At 35.1% G+C, this 19,249-nt stretch overlaps 2 protein-coding genes and 1 long non-coding RNA gene across 3 annotated transcripts; all 3 read left to right on the top strand.

Moving 5' to 3' along the window:
- The first annotated feature begins 2,352 nt into the window (after positions 1–2,352).
- LOC120357651 lies at positions 2,353–5,881 on the top strand. Its single transcript, XR_005574667.1, has 3 exons — positions 2,353–3,428; positions 3,653–3,807; positions 3,930–5,881. It is a non-coding gene; the product is annotated as an uncharacterized LOC120357651 (long non-coding RNA).
- Positions 5,882–12,391: 6,510 nt separating this feature from the next.
- On the top strand, positions 12,392–14,417 carry LOC105206346. Its single transcript, XM_011175852.3, has 2 exons — positions 12,392–13,636; positions 13,711–14,417. The coding sequence occupies exons 1-2, from the start codon at positions 13,204–13,206 to the stop codon at positions 13,920–13,922; spliced, it is 645 nt and encodes a 214-aa protein (XP_011174154.2). The 5' UTR covers positions 12,392–13,203; the 3' UTR covers positions 13,923–14,417.
- Positions 14,418–15,037: 620 nt separating this feature from the next.
- On the top strand, positions 15,038–16,510 carry LOC120357591. The gene has a single exon (XM_039448424.1). It carries the CDS (start codon positions 15,038–15,040, stop codon positions 16,508–16,510), a length of 1,473 nt encoding a protein of 490 aa, XP_039304358.1.
- The last annotated feature ends 2,739 nt before the right edge of the window (positions 16,511–19,249 follow it).

The raw sequence follows: 19,249 nt of genomic DNA, 5'->3' as shown, positions 1-19,249 counted from the left end.
ATTATCTGACATAACATGTGGCCAAAGAGCAGGATCTGTCAATGAATCGATACTAACAAGGGGAGGATCAGGTGAGTCACCCTGGGATTTTGATCCCAATTTTTTTAGTTATTCCGGAGACGAAAAAAAAGTTTACGTCTCCCGGCGTTTGATCGAATAGGCCTTAGTTTCGAAATAATAAATTTGTGAAAATTGGTCATATCGCGGCGCGCTATATGAGCCTTCCCGGTAAGTGTTCTCTCAACCAGTGCAGTCGTCTCCGTGCGTTAGGTGCTTGCTTCACAATCGTAAGATCCGGGTTCGCTCCCGGATATGTGCAATATTTTTTTTTTTTTAATAAGTATATTTATTTATCTTGATAATATTGATATAGTATGCAAATTTCTAAAATAGAAAATTTAATTTAATATCACTTTCTAAACATTAATTTAAATTTAATTTGAATTCAAGTAATAATATTTGAAATAATAAATAGGTAATAATAACAATAATATATAAGTTATTTGAATTGGATAACATATAAAGGCAACGTATTTAAATTTTCAAATTGTTTAATTTAAAATTTAATTGGAAATAATATTAACAGTATTTTAAAATTCTAGTTTTTAAAATAATTATTTGTGGAAAAAGAATACCAGTATTAAATTTAAACAATTTGAAAATTTAGATACGTTTCTTTTGTATATTATCCATTTCAAATAACTTATATATATTATTATTATTACTTATTTATTATTTCAAATATTATTACTTGAAATCAAATTCTCTTCAAATTAAATTTAAATTAATGTTTAAAAAGTAATATTAAATTAAATTTTCTATTTTAGAAATTTGTATACTATATCAATATCACAAAGATAAATAAATACACTTATTAAAAAAAAAAAAAAATATTGCACACATCCGGGAGCGAAACTGGATCTTACGATTGTGAAGCAAGCACCTAACGCACGGAGCCGACTGCACTGGTTGGGAGAACAGTTACCGGGAAGGCTCATATCGCGCGCCGCGGTATGGCCAATTTTCACAAATTTATTATTTTGAAACTAAAGCCTGATCTATAATATGCTTTTTGCTTCCTATTTCTTGTTTTTGCCTCTTGCTTTCTTGTCTTTTTCGCGCACTGTTTTATCGACAATCGTGTTTTTTGTCACGTGTTTCTTGTCTTTTCTGAAGTTCGTCAAATTTTATCATCGTCAAATTTATCATCAAATTTTATCGGACAACAAAGACAAAGAAACATGTTGGTTAGGTTAAATACGACCACGGTATCGTGGTGAATCGAACATAGTCTGATAAAAAATATGTCTGATAAAGAAAATAAAGCTGAGATACAAGTAAACGAAGCTTTTGGCGAATTGTTTGCAAATTTTGTGCAGAAAAATCCTTGCCTTTTGTGCAAGACGATGTCTCTCGGCTTTGTGTGACAAAAATCCACAAAGCAAGGAAACAAAAAGCAGAAAGCACAAAACAAAAAGCAAAAAGGACAAGACAAAACGCAAAGAGCACATTGTAGATCAGGCTTAAGGCCTATTCGATCAAACGCCGGGAGACGTAAACTTTTTTTTCGTTTCCGAAATAACTAAAAAAATTGGGATCAAAATCCCAGGGTGACTCACCTGATCCTCCCCTTGTAAGTAACGGCTCGGACGACTTCAAAATATCATTACTAGACAGTTCAGTGACTGATGTCGAAGCTGAGACTATTGTTGCAGTTGATGCTGTTTCTAATATCGGCATTGTTGCAGCGTCTTCTTCAAATATTAGATTCGTATCTGTATCTGAACTCGTTGAAGGTCCTGACTGGAGAAACTTTTTGATCGAACTTGTACATTTTTTTGCGTTTTCTTCCTTTTCCAATTTTCGTTTTCGATATTGAAAACTAGAAACTCTCTTTCTTCCATCAGCCATCTATAATTATCTAATAAATAGTGTAATAACAAAAATAATATTTATATTACTATAATCAAATAAATGAATAGCAGAATAGAAACAATGCGTAACTACTGTACATTCTCTGACTTACTGAAATTTGGGGATTGTTACGTATAAAGATATGATCGCGACGCGGGAAAAAGATGTATTTTAGGGAACATCTTCCCTTGGTGATTCAATGCAACGAAGGTTTTCGAACAATCGCTCCGCATCGCGACCATATGTAATAGATAAAATAAATAGTTTGTGTAATATAATTGTGTTACTAACATTTATCGCAGCTGCTGTATTTTCAAAATTTTATAAATTTTTGGAAAATTTTCCCGAAATCGGTAACGGGGTGCGCACGATTGGACACCACCACTCACAACGGCCGATGCATAGAGTTTTTCCGTTGGTTTGGTTAGATAAGTCAAGGTGATTGGTTGGTGTCCAATCGTGCTGTGTCCAAAAGAGTGTCACCCATCAGTAACTATATTTTACAAAAAAAAAACGGATACAACTTACTTTTTGTTCTACAGTTGATTGATGATACTTCGTAAAATAATGCTCCAATAAATAGGTAATATATCTACACTAGAGGGCAAATGTTCAGAGAGAAAAGAAGGGAAAAAGTAAACTTTTTTACAAAAAAAGTACCCTCTTACAAATCTTTGGCCAAACACAATACAATTTCGTAGCGATAACGCACACAACGAAAACCACGTATACCTGAGGCGTCGCAAGCTCACGGTTTGCGGCGGCGCGACGGCAGCGAGCGTTTGAGCAGCCTTTAAACCAAATAATTTAAACCAATACGGCGACGAAAAGAGAAACGGACAGAACAAATGATAGAATTGACGCGCTAAGGCGTCGCGACGTCGCGAGCTCACGGTTTGCGGCGGCGCGACGGCCGCAGCCTTTGAAACAAAATACAGCGACGAAAAGAGAAAGGAATAGAACAAATGATAGAGTTGACGTGTTTATATAAAATTCTTCCTTTAATTCATATACAATTGTAAATTTACTTTACAACCGTATATGAATTAAAGAAAAAATTATATTTTTATAACACTTTTGAGTTTTTGTTTACTCTACTTAGTGTTAAAATTTTTTACATTATAATATTAGTAAAAAAAATTTTGGCTGGCTTTAAATTAAAAAAAAATCCGACCTAGCTGCCGCCCCCTAAGCCCTGCCGCCCGGGTGCCTCTTGCATCCCCGCTTAAGACGCCCCCGATTCAGATTTATTTTTATAAAATCAAAATTGTATTGGCAAATTTGTATACTTATTACAGGCCATTATATTATTAGAAAATATTGGTGCGAAAGTTCATGGCGTTATAACTGATGGTGCAGCCACAAATTTTGGACAACAGTGGGAATATGTGGTAGAAAAGATAATTTAAAAAATAGTTTTAGTCATCATACAATAGATGGACGTTATATATATGTGTTTTTTCCGATACACTACACCTCAAAACAATAAAAAATCGTTTGCAACACCACTACAGGTAAATGACAACTAAATGAATATTCAATAATATGTATAATATAATTAAAAGAATAATTGTATTTTGAAAATGCTCTTCTAAAAATAATTTATGTATTTATAAAATAACATTTTCAGAATACAAATGATTATTTTTAAAATATTCTTGTATCTTTTTGAACTTATAATTTAAAAAATTATAATTTTAATATATCTACTATACTTTTTTTGTTTTATGTATATTAGCTCAATCTGAATGAAGCTTTAGTAAAATGGGAATATTTTCAAATTTTGCACAATAAGGACAAAACACTGCCAGCCGAAATGCGTGTATGTCCAAAAATAACCATCATTTGACGCTCTCAAACATGGCTAAAATAAGAGTTCAATTAGCAGTTCAAGTAAAAACATTTTATTACAATTTCACACGCACATACACGCACTCACGTACAACATTCACGCACAAAACAGTGTATAAAATATGATATACAAAAAATTAAATTATAAATAATAATTTGTACAGGTTTTCAATAAATCAATGGCCAGTGGATTAAAATTTGACAAAAATTTCTTACCTAATTTGCAAGATTGCGACAACACAGCAAACTTTTGCGAGTGGATCAATAATTTATTCGACGCATTAAATCAAATTAAAGTTTCAGAAGGAATGACAATTGGAGATAAACATTATAAGATAAGTTCAGTTTTGAATGTTTAGTTAAAAACAGTCTTTATGTGTAGAAAAAATATTGTTAAATATGACATTTTTATTAGATTTTAGAAGAATCCCTTATCAAGGTAAATACTTGGGAACAATATGTCGTAAATAGTAACATATCAGAAAATCGTTTTTTAACAAGACAAACTGCAGATAGGCTGAGAGTAACTATACAATCAACATTCGATTTAGTGAAGTATTTGATACTGAATGCTAATTTCAATAGTGTCTTAACAAGACGATTAAATCAAGATTCATTGAAGGTGTTTCTTTAAAATTTTTTAACTTTTATAATTTTTTTTCAATATTCAAACTTTAATTTTTAATATTAACTCAAAAATATGTTTTTTATAATATGATTGTTACGTCTGGCGGATAAAATTTTTTCATTTTCTTATGCTATCCTTTTCAGAGTTGTCTAGCAATAGCAGATTAAATTTGGAACCACCCTCCGACCAATTAAATAAAACCTAAATCTATGCGGACATCATAATTCGCTTCGGTACGCTTTTCCTACCAGTATAAAGCGCGAAGTCGAGAAAAATTATAACACGGCCTTATGCGAGCCCCGCGTCGCGCAGTTCCCGCGACCATCTAGAAACGTCGTGCGTACAATCTACGCGTCATTGCACAAACTATAAGCGCAAGCCGCGCGGTCGCGGAACGGTGCGGGTCTCTAAGGACTATGCGTGTAACGACCGTACTTCGCGCACGGACGGTTAGCGGTGTGGGAACGGGCGCGAAAGGTCGCCTGAAGGAATTAGACGTCGTTTTGGTTGGTGTAAAATAAAAAGTTTATTAAGAATAGAAGAGACGCAGCAAGACTAACATACGTCTCGTGAACATACAAGCAGCGGTACGTAATAATATCAGCGGTGTGGTTACAGAGAATATGGAGACGCGGAATTAATCGCGGAACTTAAACTAATAACGAGAACGCGCGGACGGACGTGACAATAAACTTCGCGGACGAAAATACGGAAAGCTATTTACAAGATTATATACACAAGCACCTGCTACGCGAGACACGGTTCGCGGAACGTCGTCGCATTATTTTCCTGAAAACCAGGCGACCTTGTTATTGTGGCCGTGAAACTGTCGCGAGACGCAGCGCGTGGTGCGGTAAGGCGGGGCGCGTACACGTACACGGATCCGTGTGGTCGGTGTCGGTTTTCGCGCGGCTCGTCGCGAGACGGTTAAGATCGCTATAGCGATCGCCGGAGGACACTATCCCACGCCAAGTGCGCTTGGTGGAGGCACGGAGCACCGTACCTCCTTATGCGAGGTAGCGTCGGACTCGGGAGGCGGAGAGGATCGCTCTTTGTCAAGTGGCTTGACAGGGCCCAAGTTTTACTTGAGCCCGTTGCGGCGAGTCGGGAAGCGGAGTCGGAGTCGGAAACGGAGTTGGTTGCGAGCCAAGTATCTTAGCAAAGACCGAGGCGCTCGATCTCGGTAGCAACCTGGGGAGCTTCTATTCGGCGGACCGGCCAGAAGCGGACAAGGTGCTCGCCTCCGGCAAACGTCGCCTTATATACCTGAGAATCGAGGCGAGGGGATGTGCGACGTGTTACGGCGGAGTGGTCCGGCGGCAGCATCCCCGCCACTCGATCTCGGGTCTTTCGTTTCGGGCCACGCGCGTAGAGCGTGGCTGCGGACGGCGTGGGAACGAGAGCGCGTGCGCGCGAAGATGCAAGTGTGGGAGCGATCGCTTGCTCGCTCCGTTGTTGTTTATTTTATTAGGCGCTATGCGCCGATAATTGCCGTCCGGCGGATGTTTGGCTTGGAAGGTTAGGCGGTCCAGGGGGGGGGGGAGTCGGAAGGCGGTTCGTTACATGCGTTACGAAAAACTCTCGCTCCAAATTTTCCACGAACCCAAGGAATCGTCTCGCAACATCTCTTGCCCATATCCTCGCCTATATAAGGAGCGAAATCGGAGATCCGAAGATCAGATCCATCTTGTTGGTTGAGCGAGCTTCGTTGCCTGGCGACGGCCAAAACACAGACCTCTAAGTACGATTGCACCGACGGGTGGGTTTTATCCCAAGCGAAGACGTTGGTCTTTGGGATGGCCCCGGTCGGATGCTTTTTCCTTCTCTACCATCCTCTCTCCCTTCCTTCTATCAGAGACTCAAAGGGTTGACCCAAATAGTGTACAAAATATTTATAAAACATTTACTAAACATTTATAATATTTATTTTAATATTTTATAAACATTTATCATAAACATTTAATAAATGTTTTTATGGCCGTAGATTGGACTGATCATAAATATTTATCATAAACGTTTCAAAAATATTTATGATAAATATTATGGTAAATGTTTTGAACACGTTTATTAATTATTATGATAAATATTATGATAAATATTTTGAAAATGTTTATTAATTATTATGATAAATATTATGGTAAATATTTTGAAAATGTTTATTAATTATTATGATAAAGATTTGTAAAATTTTACTTTTTTTATTAAATTTATATAAAATTTTTTAGTATTAAAAATCGCATCAGCAAACAATATTTTTTAAATATTTTAAATATTTGTTGTGTATTTTAAATATTTAAAAAAACATTGTCTGCTGATTGAGAATAGTTGAATCCAACTAAAAATTATGAATTAATTTTCATTTTATTTATTATTTAATAATTACAATATTAATTTACATAGACAATTCTTATCATTCTCGGTTAGACGTTAGCGGGGAAAGGTATTCAAAGGTTCCTTCCACATGTTCTGGGACTTAATTCGTGCGTAGATATCAATAAAAACGCCGCCGGCAGACAAAGTTCAGGCACCACAACTCTCTTAAATTTATTTTTTTGAGGAATACGAGTAGTCTTGTGCACTTATTTCGAAAACGAAGTGAGCAAATTCAATTCTGCAAAATGGATTCTATTCCTGGAGGTAAGTATAACAAAAAACGATAATAATAAAATCTTTTTGTATGTGTTATATATAGCAGATTTTAAGTTGAATTTAAGTCAGTAAGAAATTAGATATTTTGAAAGAATTCAATTTTCAAGTAGCCAAATAGTTATGTATTCCACCATATTCAAGATGTTATTAGAACCATCTTTTAGGTTATACTTCTCTCTTTCGAATAAAAAAAAAATTAGCTGCCCGTATCTGCCCCTCTGGTTTTGCGACAATTTTTTGTACGAGCGCTCTGCGCTGTGAGTTTCGGTCGCTAGCGGCATAGAATAAACAGATGCTGCGGCATTCAGGTAGTCGTTCTGACTGTGGATCTTTTGTTATTATATGATCGTACAGTACTTTCAAGAAATATCTTAGATAAAAGAGTCAAGTGCAGTATTGTCGAAAAGTTAAGTAAAAATTACTTTTGACTTTCATATGATTAATGGCCGAATTTAAAAAATGCTATAACGTTAGAACAAAAAATTGTACAAATGCATAACAAATATTTAAAACATTGTAAAAAATTATAATATATTGTCAATTTTTTCAAATAAAAGTAATAAAATAATAACTTAAAAATAATTAATTAATTAATTATAATTATTTTAATAATTATTAAATATTAAATAATTATTAAAATAATTGTTATTAAAATAAATATTTCCAAAATTTTGCTATTGTTAAAAAATAAACAAATAGAACTTTTTCAAAATATTGTAAGTTAGAAAAAAATTATTTTGCAGCGATAAAGATACTATTTTACCGATCTAATTATAAGAACTTTAAAATAATATATTCGTTTTTATGATTCATTTTAGCATGATCAAAAAATAATTTTGTATTCAACAAGTTTTTGACAATACTGTATTATTGCAGTAGCAATTTTTTCAACACGTAACAATTTCTGTATTTGTGTGCAAGTGCAAATCCACATTGATTTTTTTTTGTCTGATATTCATTGCAATTCTGATACTGAATTGGATTTTTGTTTATAAAATAAAAATGTGTTTCTATTGTACGCAAAATATATATTTTATTTCTTTTCTTTATTACCGACCTCGAAAACCTCAGGTATCAAATTTTGATTACATTAAATATATTTAAAGTACATGTATCCGCCATATTGAATTCGCCATTCTGTTTTTTTGCAACTTTAAGTTCAAATTTGTAATTAACGACCTCAAAAACCCCAGGATATCAAATTTTGACTACATTAAACGTATTTAAAATACATGTATCCGCCATATTGAATCTTGTTTTTTGCAATTTCGATTTTAGATTCGTAATCAGCGACCTCAAAAACCTCAGAATATCAAATTTCATGCAAATCGAAAAACGCTTTCATATTTTGGCCATCTTTTCGGGATTTTGGCCCATTGTGCGCCGTGGCGTTCCACAACGCTTCCACTCCGGCCTGGCCGACCGAGCGCGCGGATTGGCTTGCCCAGCCGCGCGTTCGGATATATAAGCCGGCAGTGAGAACGCACCAAGCAGATCCGTCCGACTCTCCGACCTGTCCAGACGACCGAGTATTCTCGATCGCTCCCGAAGCAAGCATACTCGTCGCTCTCCAGTTCCTCGACGGGCATTCCCGTCGCTATCCTTGGCCGAGTATTCTCGACCAACCACGTCCGAGATCACCGACGAGCATTCTCGTCACTATCATCGGCCGAGCATTCTCAACCAATCATCGCCATCCTCGAGTACCTGAATCTCCATATAGATCCTGAGTCAAACTTCGTAACCTACTCTCTAAATTTTGTGGAGTGGAATTTCATCTAAAAGAGTGGAATCCCACTCTAAAAGTGTGAAAATCCTGCCACTCTTTATCAAGACTGGCAGTATTTTCACACTTTTAGAGTGAAATTTCACTCCAAAAATTTTAGAGAGTAGACATCGGCAGGGCATCCGCGCCCTGTTCAAGCGCTCTTTTGCCTGGGGCGCGCTCGGGCGAATCGCGGACACGACCGCACCAGCAACGGACCGCGTTCACGCGACTCCGACAACCAATCACGCCGCGTTCTGCGATTCCCCCGACCAATCGGACCGACCGTCCGTATAGCAAACCGCCGATTAATATCACGTTCATTTAACTTCGAATTATTATGAGTTAGCCTTAAGGCCGTTATTGCGAATTATTATGAATTAGCCTTAAAGCCGTTATTTGATTAATGTTACGAATTATTAGCCTTAAGCCTTTATTTGGATTAACTGTCCGTATCGCCCGCGTAGCTTTAAGTTGTTCATACGTATCCGTCGCCATACCCACGAGCTGCTACTCTGTCTTCTTCTGTTATTTTCGCGCGTATTGCGGCGTTCAACGCGAACTACCAGTCTAGTCCACATGGTATTGACACTACATTTCTGTTCTTTCAAACACCACTGTATCGACAACTACGATTAAAATATTTGAATAAAACCTTTTCTTTTGCTTACTTGAAACACTGGGTATAATCGATTCGAACACCTGACCAACCGGTGAGCCTTATCCGGTCCGATCCCGAAGTTCCCACACCGCACCGAACCGACCAGAAAACCCGTACCGTTACAAACGTTAATGCAGGAAAATATTTCAAAGTTAAAAATGTCGCATATGCTACGTTGCTGTGGTGTTTTTGAATGTGTAAAAATTAATGTTTTAAAGAAAACATTGAAGAAACGTAGCGAAATGAATATTTCACAAATATCGTACATGTAACGTTGAGGTAATGTTTTTAAGGTTGCAAAAAAAACGGTTTATATGAAACGTTACTGTTACGTCACAAAATGTTTATTTTGTGACGTTCTAAAAGATCACATTTAAGGTAAAAATGCAATGTTTCTGACACATTCCACGAACTAACGCAAGTAAATGGTGAATGCCAAGGCCAACCCTACGTTGCTGCAAGGAGATATCAAGAATTATATCCGAATAGAGCAAGGCATCCGACGGCGGTCATTATAATTGGAGCATCTCAACGGTTGTTCGAGACCGGAAGTGTCTTACCGAAAAAAAATGATTGCGGTAGACATCGCAACGAAAGGAATTTGCGAAGTGTAGAGAGAGTCCTTCGTGCTGTCGAACAAGAACCTGAAACAAGTGTTCGGGTTATTGCTCGGGAACACGATCTACCTTACTCTACAGTTCAAAGAATTCTGAAAGAAGAAAAATTGCACGCTTATCATTATACTCGCGTGCAAGAATTACGAGAGGAGGATTATCTACAAAGAACAACATTTTGTGAAAATTTTTTAAGACGAGTAGATGAGGATCCTGAATTTCCTTCTCGTGTGATATTCAGCGACGAATCGCTGTTTACACGAGAAGGAATTTTTAACTCTCACAATATGCATATGTGGAGTGACGAGAATCCTCGAGTAACTCGAGCCAGAAATTTCCAAACACGATGGAAATTAAACGTATGGGCAGGAATCATGGGCACAAACATATTGGGTTCAGTAATTCTGCCTGACATTTAAAATAGCGCGTCGTATATGGAATTTTTATCTGAAAATATTCCAGACTTTTTAGAAGAAATTCCATTAGCAAACAGGAATAAAATTATATTCCAACAAGATGGCGCTGGACCACATAATGCCAGAATAGTAACAAATTACTTAAATGCACAATTTCCTGGCCGTTGGATGGGCCGTTACGGCCCAATATGTTGGCCCGCAAGATCCTCGTACCTCAATCCGTTGGATTTTTTTCTGTGGGGATACTGTAAAGAAATTATTTACAGAAAGCTTCCCGAAGACGTCGAGGATTTAAATGACAAGAAGCATCATGCCATTTGGAGTATCGACAATGACATTCTGGAGAAGATGCAAATAAATTTATTACGACGCATGAGAGCCTGCATTACAATGGACGGTGGCCACTTCAAACATTTATTATGAAGAAAACTTCAAGAATATAATTCTTGAAATCTCCTTGCAGAAATGGATAATCTGCCCTTTTCAGGGCAACGAAATATTTTATTTCGAGGAATATTTTCAGTTTTTGCAAATAATAAAAAATAAAAAACAAAAAAATATTTAGAAGAAAGTGATTTTGATACAATCATTTCTTGAATATTTTGAATAAATAACAATTATCTAGATAAAGAGTCACTTATGGATCATACAATTTTTAACAAATAATGATAAACATGCATTTGCAACATTTTTCTGATAAATTGTATTGAGGTAAATCGTATTAACCAATATTTTCATTTTAAATTGCCGCGTTTTGACTTATGGCTTTAACCAATCGTTCAACACTCTTATAACGACATAACCAATAACATCCAGTCGACTGCTTGATATCGTCGAGCGAATACGTGTTGTGTGATTGTAACGTAGACACGTGTTTCTTCCAGTAATTTTAACGCATCAAATGATTGTAGTGATTAGAGTAGTGATTAATAGAAATTAATAAAGTCGATCGATCGGTTCGTCGCGTAGTTCCGCATTCATCGATCAAGTGCCGAGTAAATAGTATAAATGTGGTGAAATGTGGTAAAACAACTTCGAGGGATAGATCTGGATAAAGGACAAATTTAAATTGAACTGTCGCATCGTAGAAACAATAAGCTGATCGCCGTGTGCGTGAGTAAACGTGCTTAAACTTGTTTGAAGCCCCCTCCTTCCCCTGTCTCTCTCTCTCTCTCTCTCTCGCCCCTTTCCTTCTTGTGCGTTTTAAAAGTGCTACTTTTAACTTGCAAGTGCACATTTAAGTAATCTAATTTGCATTAAATTTTATTATTCGCGGGCGTATGTCCATTTATTATAATAATGTAAACTTGAAGATTTCACGATCATCCCGATATTTGACGGCCGGATGACAGATCAAAATTTGACAAGTTAAATGTAGCATAATTAAAGTGATAGAGAGAGAGAGAGAGAGAGAGAGAGAGAGAGAGAGAGAGAGAGAGTTTAAATAGAAATGTGCTGTCCATGTACTTTTGTCAGTCATTTGAGCGCAGGAGGTGCCCCACTGAAACACCCGCGTGTAACAGTAAGTCGCGCCGCCCCTGTCTACCACTTGTATCCGACCCGTTATACGCTAACTAATTCTTATTGTAACTTGAAAACTAAGCTCCGGACAAATTTTTGCAAAAGGAAAAATCGTCTCAGAATTCGAGTACGAATATGCCAGCTTCGGGACCAATAGGCTATTTTGAATCACCCTGTATAATATAAATAGAACAAAAAATTTTTAATGATTATTATTTAAAAGAAAAAAGGTTTAAATTTAAAGTTAGAAGGCCTGTGTCATTCGCATCGGTTCTTAATGTTAAAATAATAATTCTTATAATTTCTAATTTATGAAAAATATTTAAAATCGTCTTTTAGTATTAAATATTCACCGTAAAGTAATGTTATTGTTATTGTCCTTGTGATAGTATAAATTATTTGCAAATAGTTACAATTTTGTGCTTTAAATGTTTAGGCAAGACTGACATTCATAGTTGATTCTGATATTTAAGATCGTCTTAAGTAACATCTTAAGATGTTATCAACCAATCAGAGATCTGTATTAGTATCTTAAGATATTACTTAAGACGATCTTAAAATAAGAATCGACTGTGAATATCGGCCTAAGTAATTTCAAGTTAAAATTCAATTTAAAAAATTTTCCAGTGTTGGCATGATTTTCAATCGCGAAGCAAAGAAAACATTTAAGTATAAAGCAATCAATGGCAAAAACAGGTGGTGACACAATGAATAGTGAAACATTAACGACACAAGAAGAAGAAGTTTTAGATATAATGTGTCTAACTAGCATTGATGGACATCCCGACATAGAAGAATCTACTGTAGATTTATTGCAGATTCCAGAAAATGTATTATACTACTGTGTTCAAAAAGTAAAGTAAATTTTTAATTTAAACTTTCCGCGCTAATCGATTCGAGCAAACTGTTTTATTTTTATGTTGGTACTACTGTTAGTGACATCTGTGTCAAATTTCATGTGAATGTCATCATTAGTCATAGTTACGCTTGTGTTTTTTAAGGAGGTTCATCTGGTACGTAGTACGTCAAGCGAGAAACACGTTCAACTTTGACTTGACTAGCGCAGTATGCTGACTAGATTTGGCAACGTCGCGTACACATGAGAACGCACACTCACACGCGTATACATAAAGCTTTTATTTATATTTATAAATGCAATAGTTGTCGCATAATATTATAAAACAATGAGTGAAAATCTGAAAAAGAAATTTTTCTGGAAAGGAAAACGTGTGACCGAAAAAGTATACAATTCAAGAATACGGTTACAAAACGTCGGTAAAAATTTGAGAAATATTTATGGCTGTCGAAATAAGGTATCTGATAACCTCAAAGAATGTGAAACTGGCGAAAGCGAATTCGGCCAACTTGAGGGAAGGCGTATCATAGATTTGAAAACCCTCGCAAAAGAATTGTTTTGCAAAAAATGTGATGCGATGGTTTCTCTGCTCGATACTGTGGAAGAAACACGAGTCGGGTTGGCTTCGATGTTTTCTGTCAAATGTCGGAGTTGCATGACAATCATACGAGTTGCTACAGATAAAAAGCATGCGACATCAAAAGAAAATAAGCAGGGTAGGCAGATTGTCCACTACGATGTAAATACCAGAGGAGCAATGGGTAATTTAATTTGTCTAATAAATATTCAAACCAATATTATGTAGCAGTGTAAATGTTTTTTCTATGCATTTCAGGGACTTTGAACGCAGGCATAGGTAATACACATCTGAATAAATTATTGGCTTCTTTAAACATTCCTTTATATCATCCGAATACTTACAAAACACATGAGAAAGAAGTAGGTTGTGTTGTTGAGAAGATGGCTCAGGACAGCTGCATAAGAGCAACTGTTATGGAAAGAGAACTTACAATTAAAAATATCGATAAGATTAAAAAACTATTGTAAGCAATCTATTGTGATGCAGTACATTTTCATTTTTTTCTTCGATATAACTATATACATTTTTAGTTTTTTTCATTTCAAGATCAATTTTTATACACTTAATTTTTATTCTTTTTATTTAATCACTATATTTATATTTGGCCTGTTACATGTACAAAATGTACATGTAAGTTGTGTGCACTATGAGATCAATTTATATACTCACAAACTATTTTCTATTAATTTTTAACGTTTATACATGTTTATACATACATACATATATATATATATGCGTTTCTCAATCAAGAGTTGCAATAATCAATTGCCATACATTAGAGTTTCAATCTTTGTTATATCTGATATCTACATGTACAGTATAAGTCATTTTTCGACGAATTTTGTGAATTGATAACTACTGTTATAATGTTGTATTATAAAAAATAACATTACTTTTTCTACCTATTTATACGTGTATGTACAACTTATGTATCATGGTGTATAAAAATTTATAACAAATAATGTTAATCTGAAAGAATTTCTTATTTCCCTCAATCACCATTATTTCGTTTCCCTTTCAGACCGGTTCATTTAAAATCCAATTTTATCTTTCCTACTTTACCTGGTGTATATGAAATAAATACACCTATTTCATTAGAGAATACAGTGCGAATTGCTGCTTCATTTGATATGGGATGGTCAACTAGAGGTACTGGACGTAATTATGACAGCCTCACTGGTTCAGCTGCACTCATTGGATTATTTACCCAAAAAGTTCTTTCTTATACTTCGCTAAATCGCAAATGTCGAATGTGTGATCGTGGACATGACCCCGAAGATCATGATTGCAGACGCAATTTCGAGGGTAGTGCAAAAGCTATGGAACCCAAAGCCGCTGCACAACTAGCTACAGACAATAAAATTTTTCAGGCATGTCATGTTGAATTGGGTATCGTAATTAGTGACAATGATAATAGCTCCATTTCAGCTATGCGTGCAGCTAGTTGTCATGAAATTATAAAACATGCTGATAAAAACCATACAAGTAAAGGTGTGACAAATGAACTCTATAAATTAAAAAAAATCACAAAGAACTCACTGGAGTTGCAATAAAACATATTCAACGATGTTTTGCATACTGTATGGCTCAGAATGTAGGCGATGCTGCGGGAATGGCTAAGGCTATAAAAAACATACCATATCATTGTTTCAATCAACATGCTAATTGCGGAACTTGGTGCGGTTATCATAAAAATCCGGAAACTTACAAACATTCCTCTATAGGCGAAGGTTTTCATAATGAAAATCTGTTTGAAGCATTGAAATGTTTGTTTGATGTACTCGCGAGTAAAACTGAGAGGTTTGTAGCCGGAGTTTCTAGTAATGCCAACGAAAGCTTAAATTCAATTATAGCTAGCAAAGCACTGAAGTCCCGCTTTTATGGGACGTCAACGTCGGGCGATTATAGACTAGCTTGTGCAATTAATAAAAAAAATGATGGAGAGGAGTACGTAGCCCAATTAGCACAAAAATTATCTTTATCCCCCGGAAAACATACTACAAAATACGGAAATACAATAGCCTCAAATGCTCGCAAAAGATATTTAAGATCATCAACTCGAGATTTTAAAAAAAGGCGCATTTTACTTAAAAAAATGAAGACTCAGTTACGACATAGAAAAGAATTTTCAGAAGGCCCTGAAACATATCAATCAGATATGGCACTCTTAAACTCTGATATACCTACTATAGTTGAAATACCTAATAATCTTTCACTTCCTATTATAGTTTTCTTTGATTTGGAAACTGGGGGTTTTTCTAAGACAGCAGATATTTTGCAAATCGCCGCTAAACACGAGACATCAACTTTTTCCATTTATATTAACTCAACTCAAAAAATTGACGAGAGAGCAAGCCAGGTTACCGGCTTACGAATCGTCGCAGGGCAGTTACAATATCGTAATAATTCAGTTACATCATTTCCCTTATCTGAGGCCATGCAACAATTCTATAAGTTTTTAAGTGGTTTTCACAAAAAATGTATTTTAGTTGCGCATAACTGCAAATTTGATTATCCAAGATTATTGGCAGTTATTCAGAAAACTTTTCTGATTGATCATTTTAAAACTGTGTTACATGGTTTTTGTGATACGTTGCCGATTATAAAAAAATGTACAGGACTAACAGGAAAGGGTGAAAATAAATTAGAGCAATTAGCAAGTAATTTACAAATATCAACTACCGATGCGCATAACGCTATTAATGATGTTATAATTCTAGAACAAATAATAATCAAATTGGGCATTCCAAATCAGAACATACTAGAAAGCACTTTAACCTGGAACCAGGCAATTGAAAAAAAAGCTTTCCATGATAATTTACCCAATGCTCTAAAGAAATTGAGTGTATTAAGCACTTGCACTTCACTTGCTACGAGAAAAAAATTAATTGCTGCCAATATTTCGTACGATTTAATATTAGATTCTTTTAAGCAACATAAATTAATAGGATTGCTCAATCTTTTTGGCGAGGATGAAAATGGGATTGTGCGAGTTACAAAATCCAGGTCGGTGATACAAAAAATATCTGAATTTTTGGAAAAAATGTCCGATTAATAAGTTAGTTGTTCCAAATTTTACTATAAGTTTTATTGTTGTAATATATTATTGTTCATAATAAATTATTGTTTCAAATTTCTACGTTATGGGTTTTCTCAAATATTCTTTTTCAAACTTTCACATTTTAAATAGCGCGCGCTTTGGTAAGACGTTCCGATGTTGCCGCTCATCGAGTAATAGAAGATAATCTACGCGTGAACGAGATTTTTGCAAAAAATATCTACTCATTTCTTATTTCTCAGATATCCAATCGATCTACTCTCTTCGCACAAATTTTTCTTACATATTTTTTTGTTATTACCATTAATTTTTACAAAAACTGTCTGTTAATTCTTTACGAATTTTGTGGAAGAAGGCTCGAAAAGTGTCATTTTCCATAAGACACAATATAAAATTACACTAAATATTTTTATTAATATCTCATCACTGAGGTACCCAAAGGACTCAAAAATTTGTGAGATATATTTTTATACACATCTTAACTTGTATTTAATTTTTTTTCAAAATCCATCTGTTAATTACTAACCAGATGAACCTCCTTAAACGATTAAAAGTGATTTTTACAATGTCTGATTTTGCTGAGCAAAGAAGTGCCATTAAATTTTGTTTGCGAAATGGAATTTCGGTTGCGGAAACGTGCAGAATGTTGCAGAGGGCCTTTGGTGAATCGACTATGTCGCAGAAAAATGTTTATAAGTGGTACAAAGACTTCAAAGAACGCAGAGAACGTGTTGATGACTTGGAACGCTCCGGACGACCATCAACGTCAACTGATGAGCAACACGCAAAGAAAATCCAGGAGTTGGTGCTCGAAAATCGTCGGTTGACAATTAGAGACCTTGTCGATATGGTTGGCATTTCAATTGGATCAGTTCAAACAATTTTGAAGGATCATTTGGGCCTTAGAAAAGTCAAATCTCGTTTGGTGCCAAAAACACTCAATTTCTTCGAAAAAGAGCGTCGCGTTAAAGTTTGTGAAGAGATGATTTCTGACTATCAAGACGTCTACGAACGCATTATTACGAGAGATGAGACTTGGATCTATGCTTATGATCCGGAAACTACCGACCAATCGAGTGAATATCATGTTAAAGGCGAGGCAAGACCAAAAAAATCGCGCCGGAGTCGCTCAAAAATCAAGGTTATGTTGACAGTTTTCTTCGACTATCGTGGTGTTGTGCATTATGAGTTCCTTCCGCCGGGCTAAATTGTTAACAAGGAATATTATTTGAGTGTTATGCGTCGTTTGCGTGAAGCTATTCGCAAGAAGAGACCGGATTTATGGAAAGACAACTCCTGGTTTTTGCATCACGATAATGCGCCGTCTCACACGGCATTGAGTCTTCGTGAGTTTTTTGCCAAAAATTCCACTCATATCGTTCCGCAACCGCCTTATTCACCTGACTTAGCTCCGTGTGACTTTTGGCTATTTCCCAAACTCAAAAGACCGCTCCGGGGACATCGCTTTGAATCTATTGAAGAGATTCAACGTGAATCGCTGCGCGTTTTGAAGGCTATACCGGGAAACAACTTTTTGGCATGCTTCGAGGAATGGAAAAAACGTTGGCATAAGTGCATTGTGTCAGAGGGGGAATACTTCGAAGGGGATGAAATTGATTTGGATGAATAAATAAAGATTTTTCATTTTATAACAAAATTCACCTTACTTTTTGAACACAGTAGTATAAATACAATTTTATTTTTTTATAACAAAGCTTGAGACGTTTTAATCCAAGATTTGGGTCATCCTCAGTGTACAGAACAAAGGAATTGTAGCAATAACATGCATTTTCAAATTCAAGTTTATCTTAATTATTTATGATAAAAGCTTCATCAATCAAGAAGTCGTTAAACGATTAAGTCAATTTGTGGTCCATCATGACAAAAGATTGTCAAAAGTAGTCAAATGTTTATTGTATCTCCTATGACAGATAACGATTTTGATTCAATTGAATTAATCGTTTAATGTCTTCTTGATTAACGAAACTTTCATTGCGAATGATTGAGACTTGATCCATGTTTTTGCTACAATTCTTTTATTCTGTTTACTGAGGATGATCCGAATTTTGGGTCAAAACGTTCAAAGCTTTATTAAGAAATAAAATTGTATTATTTATACATCAAGATTCTGTATTAGCCCTTATTGACTTTATCTATTTCATTGGCAACGTTTTATTTGCTTTACAGAAAGAAGTAATGGAAGTAGAGTATTTAAATGAAGATGGAGATATAGTATCAATAATTCATGACATAGATGCAAATAATGACTGTACCATAACATCCCAAACCAAAGAAAGTAATGTAGACAAAGAATTTTATCATTTGCAGAACATAGTGGAAAAGAAAATATTAATAAAACACCAAAAAGTTACAAAATTAAAAGAGATAAACAACAATGTACTGTGTAATATAATAAATCAATCCAACAAAGTGAAATTTTGCAAAACAATTCAAATTCTACACAAAATATAGACACTAATAAAGAAAACCGAACGCTTTTTAATGCAAAAAATAAAAATACAACAAGTAAACAATTAAAAAATTGTATTGAAGTATCAGAAAATCTAAATAATATTTACAAAAAAACATACAAATTAAAAAAAATTATTACAAAAATAAATTACAATATCTAAAAGGAATTGTTGAAGCTGCTGAAAAAGCGACCAATATTTTAGAAAAACATTTTTCTTATTAAATTTACCTGCATATAACATATATGAGACAGCAAATAAAGTT

The sequence above is a fragment of the Solenopsis invicta genome, chromosome 4 (assembly GCF_016802725.1).
Source record: "Solenopsis invicta isolate M01_SB chromosome 4, UNIL_Sinv_3.0, whole genome shotgun sequence".
Taxonomy (NCBI): Eukaryota; Metazoa; Arthropoda; class Insecta; order Hymenoptera; family Formicidae; genus Solenopsis; species Solenopsis invicta.
The sequence above is the reverse complement of the archived record's forward strand: the minus strand, read 5'-3'. Positions and strand labels throughout refer to the sequence as shown.

What these genes read in the sequence shown, in the direction of transcription:
- LOC105206346 (XM_011175852.3), top strand. Translation starts at nt 13,204, where the DNA reads ATGAGTGAAAATCTGAAAAAGAAATTTTTCTGGAAAGGAAAACGTGTG. An exon ending in AAATACCAGAGGAGCAATGG is followed by an intron (nt 13,637 to 13,710) that starts GTAATTTAATTT and finishes TATGCATTTCAG; the next exon opens with GGACTTTGAACGCAGGCATA.
- LOC120357591 (XM_039448424.1), top strand. Translation starts at nt 15,038, where the DNA reads ATGGCTCAGAATGTAGGCGATGCTGCGGGAATGGCTAAGGCTATAAAA.